This window comes from Haemaphysalis longicornis, unplaced genomic scaffold (assembly GCF_048455015.1).
Source record: "Haemaphysalis longicornis isolate Haplotype H1 unplaced genomic scaffold, Haemaphysalis longicornis Haplotype H1 scaffold_4, whole genome shotgun sequence".
Lineage (NCBI taxonomy): Eukaryota > Metazoa > Arthropoda > Arachnida > Ixodida > Ixodidae > Haemaphysalis > Haemaphysalis longicornis.
The window spans coordinates 3,970,259-3,991,761 of NW_027526361.1; the positions used below are offsets into that span (position 1 = coordinate 3,970,259).

At 49.6% G+C, this 21,503-nt stretch overlaps 1 protein-coding gene across 6 annotated transcripts in view; it reads right to left on the reverse strand.

Moving 5' to 3' along the window:
• Row (zinc finger domain-containing protein relative of woc) overlaps positions 1 to 21,503 on the reverse strand; it is a 76,399-nt gene that overhangs the window by 41,973 nt on the left and 12,923 nt on the right. For 5 of the 6 annotated variants that reach the window (XM_077705696.1, XM_077705690.1, XM_077705691.1 and 2 more), the window contains exons 6-12: positions 18,731 to 18,827; positions 18,554 to 18,672; positions 14,069 to 14,228; positions 13,817 to 13,985; positions 2,454 to 2,769; positions 1,626 to 1,971; positions 855 to 1,058 (exon numbers count right to left, since the gene is read on the reverse strand). In XM_077705696.1, the coding sequence (XP_077561822.1) occupies positions 855 to 1,058; positions 1,626 to 1,971; positions 2,454 to 2,769; positions 13,817 to 13,985; positions 14,069 to 14,228; positions 18,554 to 18,672; positions 18,731 to 18,827 (1,411 nt within the window). The remainder of the gene's footprint in view (positions 1 to 854; positions 1,059 to 1,625; positions 1,972 to 2,453; positions 2,770 to 13,816; positions 13,986 to 14,068; positions 14,229 to 18,553; positions 18,673 to 18,730; positions 18,828 to 21,503) is intronic. The other variant, XM_077705695.1, reaches the window with a different exon arrangement.

The window sequence follows — 21,503 nt, forward strand, 5'->3', positions numbered from 1 at the left end:
GCACAAGAAAGGGTGGCATTCGGAAAGGCACATTTAATGGAGCTGATTACATAATGGCTGCTAGCTTAACAGTATCTGCCCTCTTGCTTGTGCTAGGGCATCGCCTGCTATCTCCTCCATTTCGACAGGACAGGGTGGCATCGCCACCAATCTACCTTAGCAATGGCAAACGCACTAGCTATAAGATAAAATGGTGGGGTTCTACTGAACTATTTCTCTCTCTTTGATTTTTACACCAAGTGGAAACATTGCAATGATGGCTGGAGCCAACGCATGCATGACGGCGCGCTGTCCGGTGAAGCTGCATTTCAGGAAAAAGTTGGTGCATCACTTGCAACCCAAGCTCACTTCCCCAGTACCGGGAAACCGAGCCGCTACTCATAGGCAGGGAAATTGTGACGAGTGGCTCCAAGTGTTGGTCCTTTAGTTGGCCAGAGCGTGCCACCTCACGAACGACAGCTGAAGAAACAAGTCCCTCCTGCTCCCTGCTCAATGCGACGAGCTGTGAACATTACCCCGCAGTTGCCTGCCACTTTGCGGCACCGCTTTGAAACAGCTTCAGCGCAATGCTGCCCTTTGGAGCACGATGGCACAGGAAAAGCGGATTGGCGCAGCACTTCCACCCCTGGGCATAGCAGCCCCTAAGCACTTTCAGGCATCATGGTGGGGGACCACAAAGACTAAAAACAAAGCAAGAGGGAGACAAGAAGACCACTTGCAAGCGAGACAGACAGTGCCGACAGAGAGCAGTGCATGGAGCAAGGAAAAAGAAAGGCATGCACCGAGCCAGAGCCCGAAGACCCTTGCACAGGGGATGAGGGCAGTGGGCATGCAGGGATGACCGGAGGACTCACTGCCCGCATCGCTGGACTTGCCAGCCTCCCCCGATGACTGGTCGGCTGCCCTCTTGGAGTCCCTGCTGTCGCTGCTCTGGCCCTTGTCGCCATCGCTCGAGCTGTCCTCGTCGTCCGAGCTGCTGTCACAGCGGATCACTTCTGGCACAGCTTTGGGCACCTGGTGGCCCAGTGGGGCCGTTCCCAGCATGTCATCAAAGGACACTGCGAGGAGGGAACAGTGCGGCCAAGCCCCCTCAGGGATCCCCACAAGACCTCTAGGCCGTGCGTGTCGTCTTACCACTCTCGTGGTACGACCACTAAACTTAACCGGCCAGTATTTCATTATAATTAACACACAAAAATGCAACTTCCTCCACCATTTCCGACCCTGTGCTTGCCAGCTGGACAAAGTCACAGGGAGCGTCCTGGACCAGATGTCCTTATAGCCCATTAGTCAACAGTATCGCCCAAATTCCACAGCATCAATCTTTCGGTACAAGGGGAATTGATGGACAGTGATGGCAAACCTTGAGATCCCATTGCCGTTCCCCCGCATGGACAATATCTCCAGCAGCAGGGCAGTCCGTCCTTGTCAGTACATCAGCATGCACACCCCAGCTACGAGGATTGTGGCTGCGACACTAACTACCACACTTTGAACAAACACTGAAAAGTTAAGCCTGGCATGTATTTTGTCATCCTCGGCAAATATGAATGTGCCTGGCCACTGACGTCTTGGTCTGTCATCATGGCAAAGACACGCTCACTGTCTCCTCCCTGCCTCCTCACCTTTCCAGCCGCTGTGGTCGAGCACGTCGGTCATGATGCGCCAGAAGGCCTCGCGGGGGTGGTGGGCGAAGCGCTCGCGCCACTGCAGCTCGTCCAGGAAGCCCTGCACGGTCTCCAGCTTGAGCTGGTTCACCATGAAGTGGCCGAAGAGGTCGGTGAGCCGGCGCAGCAGGTACGCCTGCACCATGTCGGGGCCCGGCCGCAGGCCGCACAGCACGGCAAAGCCCTGCTCCTGCAGGCTGTCGAACTTGGCGTCCTGGCTGACCACCACCGAGCCGGGCAGCAGCCACAGCTCCAGGCTCTTGAGGAACACGGGTGAGTTCCAGCCCAGGGACACCGACACCGCCTGCACAGTCGGCATGTCTGACTCATCGCCTCTCCCGACTCAGTGGGAGTGCTTTTGCTTGCGCACTTGACTCTGCTCTTCATGCACAAACCTGTCGGGGCCTGCTTGACTGGTGAAGGGAAGAAAAACCGGGACGGTGCGTTTGGGACAGAGGACACTACTACGCCCGTTCAAGCGGTGATGTTTTTGTTCCACCACTTTACTCTGCTCACCATATATTAAACAGGCCAGTTTGGCCTCCGGCTCTTGGTAGTCAGAAAAAAGGCAGCTCTCCCACGCTACCTTGTCAGAACGGGACGTACTTGTGCGCCTTTGTCCTGTAACACACTCTACACAACCTCTAACATCGGGGTGGCACTTTGTGACGCCACCCAAAAGACTTTCTGGCATGGGTGTCTGTTAAATAGCGTTCAAGTCAAGGAAAGTGAGACACCAACACCCCCCGTTTCTGCACAACAGAGCTGGCAGTACAAGTGCGGTACCTTGAGCCTGGTCTCGAGCGTCGAGCGGTCCAGCGCGCCCAGCACCAGGTAGCGGCCCATCTGGGCGGTGGCCACCTCGACATGGATGCCGGGGCCGCCCAGCTTGGCCCGGCGGGTGGCCACGGCCCTGGCGCACACCTCCTGCAGGCCCCGCCACACGTTGCGCACCGCAAAGCTGTCCGCCGCGGCCTCCGACAGGACCACGCCCAGCTCCGACTGGCGCGCCCAGTGGTACACCAGGCACACCAGCTTCCACAGGGGGAGCCCGAAGCGCGCAAAGAAGCTGGGCTGCAGCAGCATGCTCTTGCGCAGGCAGCTGCACAGGTGGGTGAGGGGGGAAACGGCCGTGACGCAACCGACAGCGACGTTTCTCAGCCACTGTGAGCCTGCCTGCCCTCAAACACAGAAATAGAATAACACCCTCCCGCAGCCCTTACTGAAGCGATTGTCATTACAAATGCCGCTGCTGTCGTGACATATCTAATGGAGCCTCTCTAAGCTTGTGTGAAGAACTGGCCCGGGTTGAACACTACACAATGAGCTTATACTTATTCATTTCAAGATATTGCAGGCCAGACTTGCTGGCCCAAGCCGGACGGACAGAATAGCTGTACATAAATTTTGCAACCAGAAAATAATGACACATACAAGACAGAGATGACCACTCGTGATGCATCAATGCAGCACTGGCGCCCACGGAGAGTCCAGCTCCCTGCTGCCGTCGCTGCAGGGGCGTGCTCTTCTGCTGGCCACGCCCCAGATGCGTCTCTCTCCGCTGGGCCAGTTGGGCAGACGCGAGACGGCGGACGACAATGCGTAGCAGATACTATACCGCTGTAGGAAGAGTGCTAGCGCTTGCACAACCACACCCAGCGCAGGTCATGGCGCTGCAATGCCCCACCTGGCCTTCTGAAGAGACTGCCTGTAAAAATTTGCTGCATGCAGCCCTTGTGCACCGATGTCGCCCTTCCTCCCACACAGTGTGCATACCCTCTGGAGCAGTTTCGGGAGTTTATTTGTAGCAACACACGCCATGTGGCCGACCCAACTGCTCTGTTCTTATGGCGATAAAACTGCAGCATAGCCCTGAACCTTGGTTGGCAGTAGTGCAGCTGACTGTGGCACCAGCACAGCACAGAGAATGTGTGTGCAGTCGCCTGAACACAATAAGGTACATAGTCTAGGCCTGATCGAAATTGCGGGAATTTATTGGGGAATTCTTAGGCATTCTAATTAGTAAACTGTCACTATTCCTAAGCTACACGAATTTCAGTCGTAACTAGCCAAGCAAAAGTTTATTAGGTAGCTGCCACAGTCATGGAAATAGCAGCAGCGATAAGACCAATTATTTCTAGTTGAAATGTTCCCTCAATTTTGGAATAGCCAAGATTTCAATAACCAGGAGAATAGTTGTGACAGCACAAGCTACCTTATAATCTCTAAGCCCATCAGCAGTATACCGGCACATTTGCCTGCCACTTCTTTTCTAATCCATCTGTTGCAGTCGAGAATTTTGTGCACTAGGAGGCATATTAAGCATAGCTTTTTCAATCCTGAAAGTCTTACAAAGAATATGAGGCTTCCAATTTGCGACTGTAGTATAGCATAAAACCAAACAATTTCTTTCCTTTTCCTTACCAAATAGAAGTCAATGCCAACCTAACAGAACCAACTACGGCAAAGTTTGGATAGCTATTTAGTGTCATGCGGACATGCGCATAAAACTGTATCACTTAAAATAAGCCGCAATACCTTTTTTCTCCATCACAGCAGAGCATTTGGTCTTCAGTATTTGCAAATGGTCAATTACAGCCCAATATTCAGAGCACTATGAACCACCAAAAGCAGTCGCAACGTCTTTTGTTGCCCTACATCTTAGGCTTTGTTGCCAGCAAGTGCCACCGTTCCCTGTTCAGACCGTAGCCACGATTCTTTTTGCACACAAAACATTTGTTAGGCCGTATTCTGCACAGCAGATGCAACCCCACACTTCTCTGTGCCCGGCCTGGAATGGCAGGCAATGGACAGCTTTATGCAGCCGATGTGGCAAATCGGGTTTTTAAGGCAATAGCGTGGTGGCCGGGCTCACTGAGCGACTCTTGCGGGCACTGGGCGCCCGCAGCTGCTCTTCTGCTATGTCGTTACCAACCAGAGGGGATGGCGGCGCAGGCAACGGGGTGGAAAGGAAGAGGCACAAGTCATCTCCCCGATAGTGCACACAGGATACATCATTGTTGTGCTTACGTAGCGGTCCCGCCAGTTTTCTGGTGCCGCACTGTACAAAACATTTGCTGCTAGTCTCGCTTTCTCAGCTGGCCTTTAGTGCTTGGAAAGCACGGCTCCATTCCAAAGCACTCCCTCGGATGATGAAGCAGTGCTGTCGCATCTCGAACTCTGAAGACCTCGACGTAGATATCTACAACTTTTTCTAATGCTTCTATGCACCTGGATTTGCTTACAGACATACGTTAAAAGGTTTTGCCATATTAAGACAAACCAAAAAGCTATCACAAATACTTAAGCTCAATAAGTAATGGAGACAAAAATGACAAGAGTAATGCTTAGAAATTGGAAACACACAATCTACATTGGACAAGAAGCTCAGGTGGTGAATATCATAGCTGAAATTAGAAGACGCCGGGCTACAAGTAGAGGAAAAGCACCAACTCCAGGAGGAATGATTTAGAGGCAAAAACTGGACTGGCGCTTCGCAACTCAAGAGCTGCTGGAGGAGGAACATGGAGGAGAGGCCTCCTTTGCACTGCGGGCAGATGATGGCCTTTCCAGTACCATGTGAAATACTCGTAATGAGCACAGGCTTTGAATGATGCCGCAAGTTGATTTCAGTACTTGCACACACTGTTTGCAAGCGCAAGTTATTTCTTCCACGGCACTTTCTCAAAGTTGAAACTGCTCTACTTTGCTGCCCACTGATAACGACCTCATCATCCGTGGATCACGCGCTACGCCAGAGGTGATAGCCTGGTTATAGCCCGAAGCCCAATGTGGCTACACCACAAACAAATGTGAGCAAAACAGCTTTCCCGCTAAAGTTGCAATGCCTTGAATAGGAATAAACCAGTGCTTGAAGTATTATATAAACTAAGGCATTATCTTCAAACAATTACAAATCAAATTGTGCTTCGGTCCTGGCAGACTATTTGCGGGTATTACAAACGCTCGGGCTTGCATTGGCTGCTAAACGTGCTGTGGCCTCAAGAGCGAGAAAATGTTACGATTCTGTAATTGGTCTTCTTTTACGTTCTTGATTTACTTTGGTAATTTCTCTACTTTTTATCATAGCAGACGTACACCAGATGGAAGAAAAAATTGGTCCTTGTGCATTTACTTTAATGTGCATTCACGTGACCCACTCCTCCCTGCCTGTTACAACCAGGAGGTGCATCCCTGCCTGTGGTTGTCGTGGTGGGAAAGCAGTCAGTGGCGGGCTCTCTCGAGGGTCGCCACTCCTTGCCTCAAGAAGCAGCGATGTGCTGGCGGAAAAAAAAATTGGTGGGAGCACCACCACCGGCCTCAGGAGGACCCATTTCGTGCCGCCCGCTCCCGACATGAGCATTGTGCAGCTTCTTCAAACCCTCCACACATTAGAAATAACCCAATAAGCAACATTTAATGCCAGTCCTCCTCAAAAATCAGTAGCGGATCCAAAGGTTCTACTTGCACACACACCCCGTTTTTCAGAGGGGTCGAGGACCACACTGTGCATCATAATGCCACGAAGCACGCCTGCCCTTGAAGAGAACCAACTGCCCACAGCTTGAGGACCGTGCCTCATCCCTTCCCCATTGCAACTACTGAAGCGGGCCCGTTCTTTCGACCGCCACTGGGCTTCGTGCAGACCTCGAGATGCGCACGTCGGCTGCACCAGTGGCCGATCGGTTCCTGGGGGCGGCACAAGGCAGCACTGCCCAGAAACAGTGCTCGTTCGGATGGCGCTTAGTAGAGGGGGGGGTTAGGCCGCACGTAACTGGAGTGTGCCCACAAAAGTGCAGTGCTGCCAGTTTGCACTCGGGGCAGACCACTACTCACAGAGCCTAGCCGTGGTCCCAGTCTGCTTGGAAGCCCCAGACACACCGGAGCCATTTCTTCCTGCTCTCTGTTTTCTCAACCGGGCACAGCCTATGGCATGTGCTTGAAACACAAGACAGCTTTCCAATGCCCAATGCAGTCAATGCTCGGTTCTCGGGGGGGGGTAGGTGGGGATAACCAAGACGCCCCAATTTCGGGACAAAAATCAGCAGACTGCCTTACATCCACACCAGCTACTCATTCCTAATATGCATGTGGCAATGCTGTTCTCTCTCCAGGACAGAACCAATGTAAATCAAAAAGAAAAAAGAAAAAGCAACACAAGCAATTCTTTCCAACACACACTGTGCTCAACATCGCAGAGACACACCCACTTCAACAATGCTGCCTGTAACATCACGACTATAAGCTGTGCATGTGGTGTTTGACGCTTGGAAAGACAGCATTCAAATGCATATTAAGACAAGTTTGCTGCTGGGGCCAATGGAAAGGAAAGTTGTTTTGTGCTTCTCAACTTTGGCTCGATACGTTGGCAAAGGAAGCAATGAACACAAAACTCGACGCCAGAGAAAAAAATGCCAGAATTTTATTTCGTCGGTAAGCGTAGGGGTGCAAACTGATGCCACAGTACTTGCCTCATGCGAGCGAGCCAAAGCAAGATGAGCAAGCAGCAGCAGCAGCTTTCCTTACTTCCTTATACGTCCTAACGTGTGCCACCTGAGCAGGAGCTTACAGTCGTGAGATTTCAGTGCACGAATTCTTACAACAACAACAACAAAACTAAACACAACATTGAACAAGTAAGGCGTACATCTCGATAGCACTGCAACACCTTCCCACATTATTGCGGGCCTTGCAAGCAGACATGTTGAAGCAATGTAAGCCTCAGTGCCAATATGCTGCCACTGATGATCATTGCATTTCAAGTTTCATCCTCGGCCATTCCTGTACCACTCATCCCATTCCTTCGACTTGCTTTCAACAAACCTGCGTGCAAGCCCCATCATGAAAAAAGAAAACCGCACAAAGGGCATCAATTCTCGCCTCAACCACCCTTACAATAGTAGCCTTGACACATGCAGTTGAATCCCTACAACAAAAAAGCCTGCAGTGGAAGTAAGCGCAGTACAGCATGGAGGCAAACATTTTTCAGGTGTCCAAAGCGCACGAATCGGCTGTGCTGCTGCAGCATTGCCCCCACTTTTGCCCAACACAGGCAGGGACCCCGTGTGGGGACGTGTGCACACCTGCAGCCGTACAATTTCTCGCCCCACAAAAGAACAGCCGACCAGAGCAGTGCGACACATACTAAAGGTAAGGCATCTACACTCAGGCAGCACAAAGAGGGCAGAGAGGGTGAGAAGTCTGGAGCAAGAAGCAGGGACACCCGCATAACGTGTCTGCAAGGGCAGGGCAAGAAGAATGAACATCAGGAAGCGGGGGGGGGGGGGGGGGGGAATGGAGGGGGCTAGCGCAGGGATGGGGTGTGATGCCACCTGCCCAACAACAAAAGGCTCCCAAATGAAAGAGCAAACGGAAGAGAAGGAAGAAGGAAATACGACGTTAACTGACCAAGCATAATGTTGGAGAGAGTACAACTCCATGGTCAACAGCTCAAGTGCAAAAGGGCCCCCAGGTTTCCAGTTATAAGTATTATAAAGCCAACCATGAATCACTCATCCTCAAAGCTCTTCCAAGAAACGCAGGAAGCGGGCTTGAAAGCAAACATTTAAGGCAGGAGTGGGGTGGGTGGGCAGTTGAAGCCTCCCGGTCAGCCTCCCAAACACGACTACACTTCCGTGGGGTGTAAGCGCACTGACCAGGAGGTCTTGACACACCAAAGGATGGGCATTTGTACAAGGTACACAGAACTTGTCAGGATGGATTAGGACAGGCGTCTCGAGTGAAAACTACAACATCATTCAACAGCAGCATCACTGAGAGCGTTCAAAGCGGCTTCTGCTTTCTTCTGATCTAACACAACTGCACAATTCATCCGAAATTTTCAATGAGTGCCAAGAAACTTGGACTTTCCCTCCAAAGGTGCAGTATCACTAAATATAAGAAGCAACCGGGAAAACTATTCCTTCTGCGTTGGTGAAATAAACAGCTGTCTTTAGACCGAAAACAGCTAGTCAAAGTGCCAATACTATTCAACAAGACAAAAACATTTGGCGCTAATACCACCTTGTAAAAAAGAAGAAGGGATGTGCAACAATGTACAAGATGCTTACCATCACGTGCACAGTGGGAATAGCAGGCCTACAACAATAATCTGGCAGTCGAGGCACTGCGTGCACAACGTGCACGTATATACACTTGAAAAGAACAATTCGCATCATCAAAAAACCATGTCGCTAGAAATCAACAGTAACTGGTGGGACAGAAAGGAGTGTTCACCGGAGTGCAGTACTCTAGAAGGCTATGCTGAGCACTTTGTGCCTAAAATAATTAGCTATGCAGCAGCCACAAAGTACTACTGTCCCTACACCAAGAAAGAAGCCTTAGTGTTACCCTCCAATACAAGACTTGGCATTAGGAACCCCGAATCCTAGGTCACTATATACACCATCAATATTCAAGCACCACAATGACAACCATGTTAATCCCAACACAGTAGATGAACAAACAGCCAGCAGCATCTCGCCAACAAGCACGTGCCATCTTTTCCTAATGTTTCCGCAAAAGTAAACAAACGTCAATCATGTGTGAAAATTTTACCAATCTACCCGCAGGCCTTGCACAAAATGACCTGGCTCAAGCTATACCGGGCAAAGTGCTAAAAAAGTGCAACAGGCAGCAGTTCAGCTGCCACAAGTCAATGAGCGGTGCTGCTGGTGGGACAACTGTTCTCATTGTGGCCTAGCCACCTGGCAAATGGCGGGCAAGGGTGTACAGCGTGGCTTAAGCAAGTTTAAGCAGACAAAAATCAGAAGCAGGCAAAACAGGCAACAGTAAGGTCAACACAATAATAAATGAGCTCATTTTTTTCCCTTCTGTTGCATGGTAGCCTCTGCTCTTTAAATTGATCCACTTTTTACTCTGCTGTGTATTCCAATCTAACTTTCTCCAGAGTCGGCAATGTGTAAATGCCAGTACAAAAAGTGGAGGGGAGATACTACATCCAACCACTTTAAGGCAACGTTTTTTACCTTGGAAAAAAGAAAATACAAGTACAGCCAAACCCAACTATATCGAACCCGTTCACATCGAGTTATCCTCCATATCAAAATAATTCTGGTCATGGTATATTTGCAGTGAGAATGTACAGCGATAAGTATGCTCATATGGAACCAAAATACCAGCGACTGCCGATGTATCGAACCCCAAATGACGCAAAACTGCTTCCCCAAGTTGGCTTTCCCTCAAGGTGGAGGATAAATTCCGCCGGCACACCCACAAAAGCGGCTTGGCCCGGCCGTCCATGAGCAGCGGGCAACTCGTTCTCCTCCTTCCCCTCCCTGTCCCTGTCATGACCGCCACCTCACCGGGCCGTACAGGAGGGCGAGCCATCGACACACACCGTTGCGAAACATGATCTTTGTCCGTTTGGGCGCAGGGTAGCTGCGGGGGCTAGCGCTACTGCCTCTAAATAAAGGCTTATTTAGTGGCTCTAACTAGCGCAAAGCGCAGAGGTTGCCTTTCGCCGTGAAAGCTGGCAATCCTAATTAGAGTCGAGCTTGGTGAAAAGTTAGATGTCACCACGAACTTGGCGAGACGTCACCACAATGCACGAGATTCCCGAGAACACCTTGAAGTAGGTTCTGGGCAGATGTCACGAAAGAAAGCACCTGAAATTGCATCAAATACGCCGGCTTGTGCGTGCCGGTGATATTTTTGAAAATCGTGAGGAGTGCGACGAAGCCACTGCCGGTGTCGCCGAAGTGTGGAGCGAGCTGTGGAACGCCATTGCCAGATCAATGGTTGGCGAGTTTGTGAGTCTGGATGATGGTGTCACGACCATGGGAGAGTTTGGAACACTACATTGGCAACATACCGAGCCCAAGTGAAAGCAGGTGCAATGAGGGATGCAACGACAATCCTTTGCCGATAGCCTCCAAAGTGATTGGTGAACCCGCACTAGTCCGGCGCTTCTTTACAACTGTGAAAGGTAGTGGCCTCAGCTGCTCCGACTCTTCACATAATGTGGAGAAGTGTGTACTGTCTCGGGCAGTGAGGTCGTTCAAGCAGAAGAGAGGGGTGTATTTCGTGCAAAAGTAAGGCAGTTTCACCAATAAAGTGTTTTTACAAAGGCCTTTATGACGTCAGATTCCTTAGCTTGCTTATATAGGATTATCCACTATATCAAACTAATAGGCATTTTTGTGCGAGTTTGATATAACCGGGTTTGACTGTACAACACTTCACAGTATGTTCAATTCATGAATTATTACAAGGGCAACAAACTACTGCGTGAAGTCATGGTGTGCCCTAGAAAATTAGTTTGTTCCTAGCCGTGCATTGTCACCAATTGACGAGTGCTTGTAAATCATTAACACATTGCAAGAGGCTTCAAATTGCCTTATGGGAACAAAAGTACGAAAATATAGGAAAGGCTCCAGGTATATAGACCTTGGGATGACAGCACACAAGCCCTTCTGTCTGTAATTTAACACGTCACAAATTATGAACACTCTCAGAAACTGCACAGTAATGATGAATAAAAAAGAAACGGGTTTCCAGAAATGTGCGTCGCTTTGGCAGCTAGCCAACAAATAGTCCAGGAAACACTCTTAAGATGGGACAACCCAGAATAGTACACAGAGTTTTCCATAATCTTTACTGCAGGAGAACCTGGCACTGCAATTGTGTGCCATCATGAGAATCGGGCGTAATGCTTGAATTGTATGGGTGGCTACTGTCTCTTGCTGGTTACTAGGAATTGGACTTGTCAACGCTAAAGTGTCTCTTAGTTTGCTCTTTGCCTGCTCTCACGTTGCATCCCCTTTGGTATCGCGACAGTGCCCCGCCCAGTAAATGCGAAGCCGCAGAGCTCACTGCCCAGCACAGTGATGGCCGGGGTTGAGGCATTTGCGCAATATAGCGGCTGCCACAGAACCACAAGTTGCTTAACTTTCAAAATGACCGGTGAGTGGCAAGGCGCCGCAGCATATGCACTGAGCAGTGCTGTGCGAGGGATCTGCCTAATTCTTTGCACTCGTATTCAGGTGCTCAAGATGCCTACTTTGCCTGCCAACTTGCAGCCTGCCAAATTTGAGGCACACAGCACACCCTGGCCCTTGTTTTCTTTCTTTTTCCAATTGAAAGGAACAACTTTGAACCCTAAGTGGCTTTGAGCACTCCTACAAGCAGATTACCAGCGACGCAGCATTCCAACACCATTGTTCGAAGAGAAAAAAAAATGTGCAGCCGAAAGATCGTTACCAAGCCATGTCAATGCTGAACTACACGCTACCCATAATGTCGCAGAGCTTTTCACACCCCCGCATAAACACTAGCAACAGATTCCCTTCCAGGCAACGTAGTAAAACTTTATGCCAGGAGTACACAGGAAAAAATTACACGACCTCTATACGCGGCCATAGGGTACAAATGAGGTAATGCCCGCTGGTCGAGCAATCGTTTATTCCTAGCCTCCTCGCATTTTTTTCTAGTGGCATGCACCTAGCGCGAGTGAACCTTGTCAAACGATCTCCTCTGAAGAGCGCATCCCAATGAGGAAGCGAGTGATCAAAACAACCACAAAAAGTCGCTCAAAGCGAGAAGTTGTCATGATAAAACAGGTGACCAAGTTCATGAGAAATGCGAAATAGTGGCCATTATCAAGTGAAAGTTTAGCTTACTTCAGTATTCACTGGCATAGTTAAACTTCATAGGCTCAGATGTTTATTGTAGCAAACAACTGTGGTGCAATTTGCTGAAGGGAATTCAGATTGTAACCTTTCTTTAAACCTACTGCACTGCAAGATGAAGCATCACGTCATCCGGTTAAGAGTGATACCAAATACTGTCTATGGTACCGAGATGAAACCCGCCACTTTTATAGAGGCTTCTTGGAAAACAAATGTGGTAAATCTATCTGGGGATGCACGCTGCGCTAGAATGCGATTTACAGATTATTGAAGCAAATGAGAGATCCCGAATGCTTCTTACAGCTCCCCCGTGAAAGAACTACTCACAAGAAGACGTGTTGCAAGCGAGAAATCCCAGAAGTTTTTGCAGCTTGCCAGTAAACGAACTATTCACAGAAAAAGTGCTGCCAATGAAAAGCATGAAACATTTTATACAACTTCCCTATCAATAAACTATTCACCAGAAAATGTCCCAAATAAAAAATCGTAAACATTTTTTACAGCTTCTTTTTCAACAAACTATTCACCAGAAAAAATGTTGCCATTGAGTAGTACGAAATGTTTTCAACAACTTCCCCGCCAACAAACTGTTCACGAAAAGCTGTAAAACCTGCAAAAATAGTGTTTCAACAGACTGATGTGATGCAACCTTTATGGTTGGAGTTTCGCAATGTAAGTTACAGCTGTTTGCCAGGAACACAGTTCTCTGCTAAATGGAAAGCACATAAAAGCTTTTACGATTTCACAATGAATTAGCTGCAATCAGACGGATTCAAACCTTGGCACCACTGCAGAGTTGTAGCAGCAGCAAAAAGCAATACCATTTCCAACATGGTATAGCACCGACAAACCAAGGACAAAAGAAAATTATGTCAGTGGTTGACACCAACCAAGCACTGACCCACAACTTTTATAAATTGACAGTGCATGAGCAATTTCTTCATCCTGTTTGTAGTTTAGCTAGCATCCTGCGAGCTCTGTGCAATGTGGGCAGGTGGTTGATTAGATCGGTTACGATGCAATGAATATAAAGGAGTGTTGTTTTTATGTAAAGACAGCTGTTAGCATGCACTTGATCCAGTAAAACAATGCTCTTTCATCTCTAGTTTTTCATTTCCGTGCGCGATTTCGGATCGTAACCAACTTGGTAAATGATCTCTTTTAATGTGGTACAATTGGTTCCAGCAAACACGACTCTACACTCGTGTACAACTCAAGAGCGACAAGGAAAGTTGCCCTGTAGTAGGGCAATGGTAGTAGGGATGTCCTTTCTGACAAGAGAACTGTCACAAAAAAAGTGACCACAATGTGCCTAGACTCGTGCTTGCAGAGATCACAAGTGCCGAAAAAGTGGGTGTGTGATCTCTACCCATCATAACCCGGCTCGACAGCAGCACCGAGGCCCACACTGCGCCACTCAAACCCCCGCCCGAGTGGGGCGAACCAGCCAGCCAGCGAGAGAGGAGGGGAGAAAGGGGCGCCCCCGCCCCTGCCACCCACCCGGGCGCCCGGCAGCGCAGGCTGTATCCGTTGAGGGCGCTGGCGTCCGGCTGCAGCAGGGCCCTGCCGCTGCGGCAGAACTTGCAGGGCAGGTCGGTGGGGAGCACCCCGCGCTGCGCCATCCACGGGACGGGGTTCTGGCCGTCCACTAGCCTGCGGTACTGGGCCTCTACACAAAGCAGAGGTACACGTTACCACTGGCCGCGCCAGCCTCCCCCCCGGGGGTCCCGGCCGGAGCGGGGCCCGCCGTACCCAGCTGCTGCGACTCCTCCTGCAGCACCTTGGCCGGGAGGACCTTGCCGGGCAGCACCTTCACCATGAGCAGCGAGTTGGCCGTCACCGCCGTGCTGCCGCCCGTGATGAGCGGCACCTGCCGCGCCGGCGGCTGCTGCTGCTGCAGCGACAGGGAGGCCTGCGACAGAGGGGCTCATGACGACGGGAGCAGCCACACAACTAAGCAAATGGGCCCACAAGCACGGCTGCCTCCTAAACCCTGCAAGCTCCCTGCCGCCAAGAGGGGAGATGGGTCACTGCACCCATGCCTTGTTCCTCATGCATCAGCAGTTGCATCCAAGCAGGCAGATCTTTGCTAATGTTTCTATCTGCCAAGTTTGCCGCAGTATCCCTTACACGACTCTCGCATTTGCCTTCAACAAAACGGATCTCAGCAGGGGGCATTCCACCACGGTTTGTCATGGCTTAGCGTTAAGAACGCCATTGGGGGGACAAAGGACAACTTCCATTTAACTGGAAAAAACTGGCCCTTGGTCATCCACTGAGCTCCATTCCAGCTCAAAAGACTTTTCCAACAAAAAACACAATATATTGATAAGCTTTCAAATTTCATGCTACATGGCATCGGCAGTGACGCAATAGTGGGAACACTAAAAACACAACTGTTTAGTACGTTGACTGCACATTAGCATTTAACTCTTTCGTTACCACGCCTATTCAAATCAATCACCGGTGATCGATGATTTATACTGCCCATTTCGACATGTTGCAGTCGTTTATCGTACACCTAATGCGGCCAGTGGTTAGTCTAAGCAGTGCCCTTTTAGAATCAGTTTAAATTTTCCCGCTCTGGCGACATTGAGATTTTTGACGGCGTCTTTTGCAAGCTGAGGTGCGTGTGTTTTTGAGGAAGGGGGCGTGGCTGCTGCACTTGAGAAAAAAGGATGCAGGTCGTGGTTAGGCTGCATTACCGTAACTTTTTTTTTTTATCAAAAGGCTCCTAGCAAATCAAGTAATAAATAATGTTGTCAGCTTTGTAATCCGACAGCGTTTAGATGTGATAATTACTTGAAAATGGCCCCATCTATTCACTAATGATCTTCGGTTTGGACAAAGGGCAGCTTTATTCTCCCAAAGCTTATTTCTGATGGTCCCCCGCATGTCTAGCAAGTGTGCCTGCCATTTTCAACCAGTTTCCAGCAGTTTCGGTTTCATTTTTGCATTGTGAAATTCATATTTGGCACTACTACGCAGTTACCCAACTACAAGCTCATTTGCCATGGCGCCTCCGTTGCCCGCTACTGCTCCTCAAAACAAGCATGCCGCTCGCGCTTCCACTTTATCTACGCCTTGCTTCTGCGATAAGAGCTTCCGCTGAAAGTCAAACGATAACACCAAGTTGTCGGGTATCAGTTCAGACGAGGAGAACGCTTCCAATTGGCCTTGAACACCGCCAGCTGTTCACCGGCCAGTTTCGGTTTCATACGAGGGTATTTCCAGAGGTCTAGTTACGATTCTTAGTAGTACTGTCTATTCTGACGAAGTGTCCAACAGCCTTGTATTTGTTTCTTTTCAAAATTGTTAGGTGGCGCTGCAATGTAGTAGGCTCGTAGTGCTGAACTCTCCTCACAGCCAGACGGCGGCTTGGCGAAAGCTTGCTGGACATGATTCTAGCGCATCGTACCTTATTCCTGCAAGCACAGCTGCCATAGTGAGTCAGAACATGATAATAAATCGCAAATGAAAGTTCTGACTGATAAATGATCATCAGAACGTCAACAAGCATCCACCAAAGAGTTAGGTTCTCAACTCCAAGCAGATTTTTTCACATCGCTTGCTTGCCTTCAATATTGTGCCGGTCATAATCATTGACAAGGTATTTTTACATCACGTGGAGGCTAATTTGGGCCTTTAATAATGTCAAACCACCAGATTTCTTCTAGAGAACCATCCAAAATAGCAAAATTTGAAATAGTGGTTGGGCTTCACCACATGGCACGGGCACCACGCAGGCTAACATTTTCTTTTATATCTGACAAATTGTACTGCGCAACTCAATTTTTTTTCTAGGACGGGTTTTTGAAATGTCTACCTACAACATGTATATTCTAAATTTTTTCTACTACTGGTCGTTTATTAAACACAAGTTACTTTTTTCTTATTTTCTTCGACGCGTGGACAAAAATTTCGAATTCGATAATTTTTTTCGCAATCATTATTTAGGAAAACATTATTAAAACTGGTGTCATTGGAAAGTGCGTGGAATAATCTGCATTTGATATCACTGCAATGTGTGCCTAACCAATACGTACAGCACAAAAAAAAATATTTTGAGAGACCCTTCAAAATTGGTCAATTTCCCGCGGTAATGAAAGAGTTAACCAAATGGAACTTGCGGCACCACTGAGTCAACAGCGGTCAAACTTCTTGCCAGAAGGATTGGCTGGCCCCCGCCAACCATACAAGCAAGATCCTGTGACGTCCTAAAGACTCGGGCTCAAAGTACCTGGCGAGTTGCCACTACTTCGTCGGTTTTCCTCAACATCTAGCCTAGCTTTTGGGAGCTTGCGAAAAAATTGGCATCCATGTTATTACAACGCAGCAGCCTCTCTATTTAACCCAACTCCTATTTTGTCTTCATGGCTCCTTCAATGCACATCAATTGTTACGGGACCATGAGGCAAGTAGGCCTGAGCTGCTGACGGGGCCGCCGCCTTTCGCAGCATGGATTTGATTGACTGTAGGGTTTAACGCGCCGACGCAACGCAGGCGATGAGGCGCGCCGTAGTGGAGGGCTCCGGATTAATTTTGACCACCTGGGGATCTTTAACGTGCGCCGAAATCTCACACACACGGGCGTTTTTGCTTTTCGCCTCCATCAGAAAAGCGGCCGCCGCGGCCAGGAATCGAACCCACGACCTCGTGCTCAGCAGCGCAACGCCTTAGCCACTGAGCCACCACGGCGGGTCTTTCGCAGCATGGAGTGCATTGAGTCTTGCGGGCTCCCAGGCAGCACGCAATGCGCCCTCTCCCGCCGACCAACGCGCCGGCCTGCCCTATAAGCCTGCGAGCACCCTCCAGGGAGACCCTTCTCTCCCACAGAGCTGCACGTGGGGGCTTCATTGGGGGTCTTTCTTTGCGCAAGGTCTACCCACACGATCGCAAAAAAAAAAATGTGACGTTCCCCGCCCACAATGCTAGGCGAGTCTCCCCCTTGGGAGCTGGACCAAGCCAGTGGCCTAGGACAGATTAGCGAGCTCGTGGAGACCCAGTCCGCCGTCGATGCTCGGGACAGCCACTCCCCCCTTGTACATGCCAGTGGCCTAGGATGGATTAGCGAGCTCGTGGAGACCCAGTCCGCCGTCGATGCTCGGGACAGCCACTCCCCTTGTACATGCCAGTGGCCTAGGACGGATTAGCGAGCTCGTGAAGACCCAGTCCGCCGTCCAAGCTCGGGACAGCCACTCCCCTTGTACACAGTGTACATTTGACCTACTGCGGACCCGGAGGCAGAGTGCACTTCATCGACTTTGCCTGCCCCCAGAAGCATCATGACGCCTTCCAATGAGTCGACTGAACCCTCAGCAATGTCCTCGTGACGCCATGCAGCGGATTGTGGCTTTGGTTCTCGCATTCTACCTTGCTAGCCGGATAATCCAGCCCCTCTATAACCGCAAACCCCATGATTTCTAAGCAATGGTGGAAGCAATATAACACACGGTGTGGGTATGGGTCTGACTCGGGGCTGATCCTCCCCACGGTGGCCGTGGCTACAGTGCCAAAACGGGAGGCAGGCAAGAGGCAAAGCCAACAGGCGGAAATCCTCAGAGGTCGTTTATTCCCAAAACCACCCTGTACTGGTGCACGATGTGGGTTAAGGCTAGCTGAGAAGAGGCCTGTTCCCTTCGCTCCTGCTCCTCTGGCCGCCGCCGCCTCACCGAGTCCCCAGCACCGCCTTCCCGTGCCTGTTATCACCCCGCCGTGTCTTACTGGACGGCCAGGTTTCCGCATGACCCGTGATGTGTCCTGGCTGCTGAGTGAGGGAGACAGTGCTGCCTCGTCGGCCGCTCGCGGGTTTTTGCGATTCTCTCTCTTCGCAACAGCTAAGATGGCGATCATTTGTGTACCACACAGCCACAGTACCCCGCCTTTACATGTCACACAATTGCAACTCGTGGCAAGAGCGGATGCACTATTTTATGAAAAAAAAATTAAATGCGCACAGTGCAGTACGATGCACAAGCAACCGTTTTTCATGTAGCACCTGCAATATTCAACCCACAAGATACGGCAGGCTGTCCCTGCATATCTAACAGGTGTGGCAGCAGCCCCGTCATTCCACGATATCCACTGACAGCAAAAAGTTGATTTTTCTTCCCTCAACCCTTGGCCCAGTAAATGACAGAGCATGCATAGCTACCCACCCACTCTTTTCACACCACTCTTGTCCACTGACATTAGGTTGTGAAGCCACCCTCCCAAGGCAAGCAACACAGGACGTACCGGCTTAGCTTGAAGAGGCTGGCTCCCTTGAAAGGTGGCTTTAGGAACAGTGGTGGCGACGCTCGTTATCATGGGGGTGGGATTTGGCGCCGCTGTGGCCGCCCCAGAGATGGCCTTGGCTGGAAAGAGATGGCAAGGCAATGACAAGGCCCCGTCGAGCCACACTCTCACACGCACCTCCTGTGCTGATGAGGAGGGGAGCCTGGCCGGTTGAATGCAGCATGCCGGTGCGAGGGTCGTACACAAGGTTGAGTAGGGCCGGGCCAGATGGCTGCTGAGAGGGAAAGAGCAGATGGCACGACAACAGTTGGCAAAGGCCACTGCTCCAATTCGTGTGATGTCATGTAGGCACAGAATGCCCAAAGAAGGCTTCACGTGTGGGTAGCTTTAGAACAAGTGAAATAAACCTGGGCCATTTTCAAATAAAAAAAACTGCTGTAATGCTGCATATAAAATAAGCCTGAATCCAGCAGCAACAACAAGGGCTGTGCCCTGTAAATAAACTGCGCCTCTACTTACACGTCATTTGACACCTTAGTTAGGAGGAATATTCATTTGTACAACTTGCAGCCACTAAACAAAGTTACTGGGCTCTAGTCGCCATTCCACTATGCCAAAAACGTTTTAGAAAGCATACAGCAAAGCTGAATGGGCAGCAGAATCAGCGATAGGAACAACACACTAGCAGGCGCCTAGTTCGGCAGTGGCTGCCTGCTTCCCAGATACTTCGCTGGTGGAAGCAGGCTTGAGCCTTTCGAAGCAGCTCAGGGAGCTGGAATAATGCTGTTTTAAAGCAGCTTTGGAGCACTTACAGGGAGCTTTTGTAGCCTCATGAGGCAAGTTGGAGCAGTGCAGGTCTGCTTAGGAGCAGATTTCTCGAGGCAAACAATGTATTTGCAATTTCCAATTTCTCGTAAAGCACCCACACTTAAAAATTCAAATTGCTCTTGCTCAGTACTTGATGAATAGCGAGCTAATAACTTTTCCAATGAGTTAGAAAATATATGTTCTCATAAGTAAAACATAACAACTGACACAGCAATAACTCAGAGAAAAATAAAGATAAGCAATGCTTTGAACAGCTTCATTCAACTAGGCTTCAGGCAAATGAAAAATAAATGTTCGAGATATCACAACACCATCACAACAATGAGAAACAGCCCAGAGAAGACCAGAGGTAGGCAAGATGGTCCCTTTTGCAACTAAGCTGCAAAATCTTTAACTTCGTTCTACCCCAAATGAGACTCTAGACAAAAGAGAAACTAGGAGAAGAAGAAATGGCGAGGAAAAAATAGAGGAAACAAAAGATAATTTGATGCACTGAATAGTTAAACCTGACTAGACCCCAGAAAAATTAAAAGTAACTGTTGATATTCACAAAACTTGAGAAAAAAATACTCGGTCTGTTGACAAAGTAACACATACCTCTATCTACATAAAAAATACCAAGTGACTGCCTCAACTTTACTCAAACAATGCTCATACCAGTATTTACCAACTTTTTTTTTTAACATAAACAGTGGTCTTAAAGGGACACTAAAGGCTGAATGAAATTTTGTCTTAACTTGAAGATCGTACATTCCACAGCACTCGCAGCTTTTGTTTGACGAACAACGATGCATTATTGCCTGAGAAATCCACAAAGAAAGCTGGCATTTCTCTCTCCTGCTTCCCTTTCGTTTTTCTGCGACGCAGACATGGCATCACAAAAAAGGAGCGAGGCACCGGCGTGTTCTGGCAACAGTAGCTTTGTCGTCCGCAAGCCATGGCCGACCACCGAGAATGCTTCACTGACCGAGGAGGCTGGCTGTCATTGTTTGGCACCGACCGAACGAGAAATGCTTTTCACTGCTCCAGCGGCCATTGTGCCTGCCTCCACCGGACCCTCCCAGAGTTCACGCCGGCCACGAACGAAGCAGCGACAAGCGCCATTTCAAATATCGCGCAAAAGCGGTTGCCTGGCCTCGCTCAACGGCAGCCTTCATCTCAACTCGTCTGGCAATAACGTCCATCTCGTATTATCTCCTCTCAAGCGATACAATCCGGCGTAAAATACACACTCGCTTCCCGCAGCTCTCTCGAGTAGTCTTCGTGGCCAAACGGCCGAACTTGGAAGCAGCTCCACCCGGCCCAAGCGTAACAACGGTAGAGCTATGCCCACACGATTTACCGATTATTTATCCACAGCGGCTCGCAGCCAGCCGAAGAGCACAAGTTCGGATCGGTCGGATAAGCCCCTGCAGTAAGTGCCCTAACCTTCCACGGGCGATAAGGTTTGATCCGAGCGCAGGCACGCCTTACCGATAGCAACATCCGCGCGCGGAGAACGGATTAGAAGCTCAGAAGGGTTGGGTTGCCTAAACAGCTGCAGTGTGTCTTGTCCCTTTGCCGCTTCCTGTCGGAGATATTGCTTGCACAAGCTCGGGCGTTCCCCGTGGCAGGTTAGTGACTTCGCTAATTGCGCACCAATGCTTTTTAAAACGAAACTGAAAGCATGACGGCTGACGAGCATGAGGTAAGCAGCCTGTTTCGCAGTGTATCAAATCTGTTGTCTGCATTTTTTTTTTAATTATGTCAGCTCAGGGAAAACTTTGGTTTACATTCATTTCACGTGCTCAACCACTTCGGAACTGTTTATTTCAGGAATAACATTTATAGATGCTTCCCCAATGAGCTCTCGCCATGCGCAAATATTGTGACGTCACAAACCGGCACCCGTTTTCCCATTGCTGGCATTTCCTGCGTTATTAAACTACTGCGAGTTGCAAGAGTGGCGAACTTGGATTCCCGGCACCGTAATCTACCGATACAGGCCAACTTGTTTCCACCCTTTAGTGCCCCTTTAAGGGAGAGAGGGAGAGTAGGGGGAGCCCCCACCTATGGCCAGACACACCTACAGAGCTGATTGCTTGCACATAGCTGCTCGCTTGACGGAATCTCCCCCCTCGCT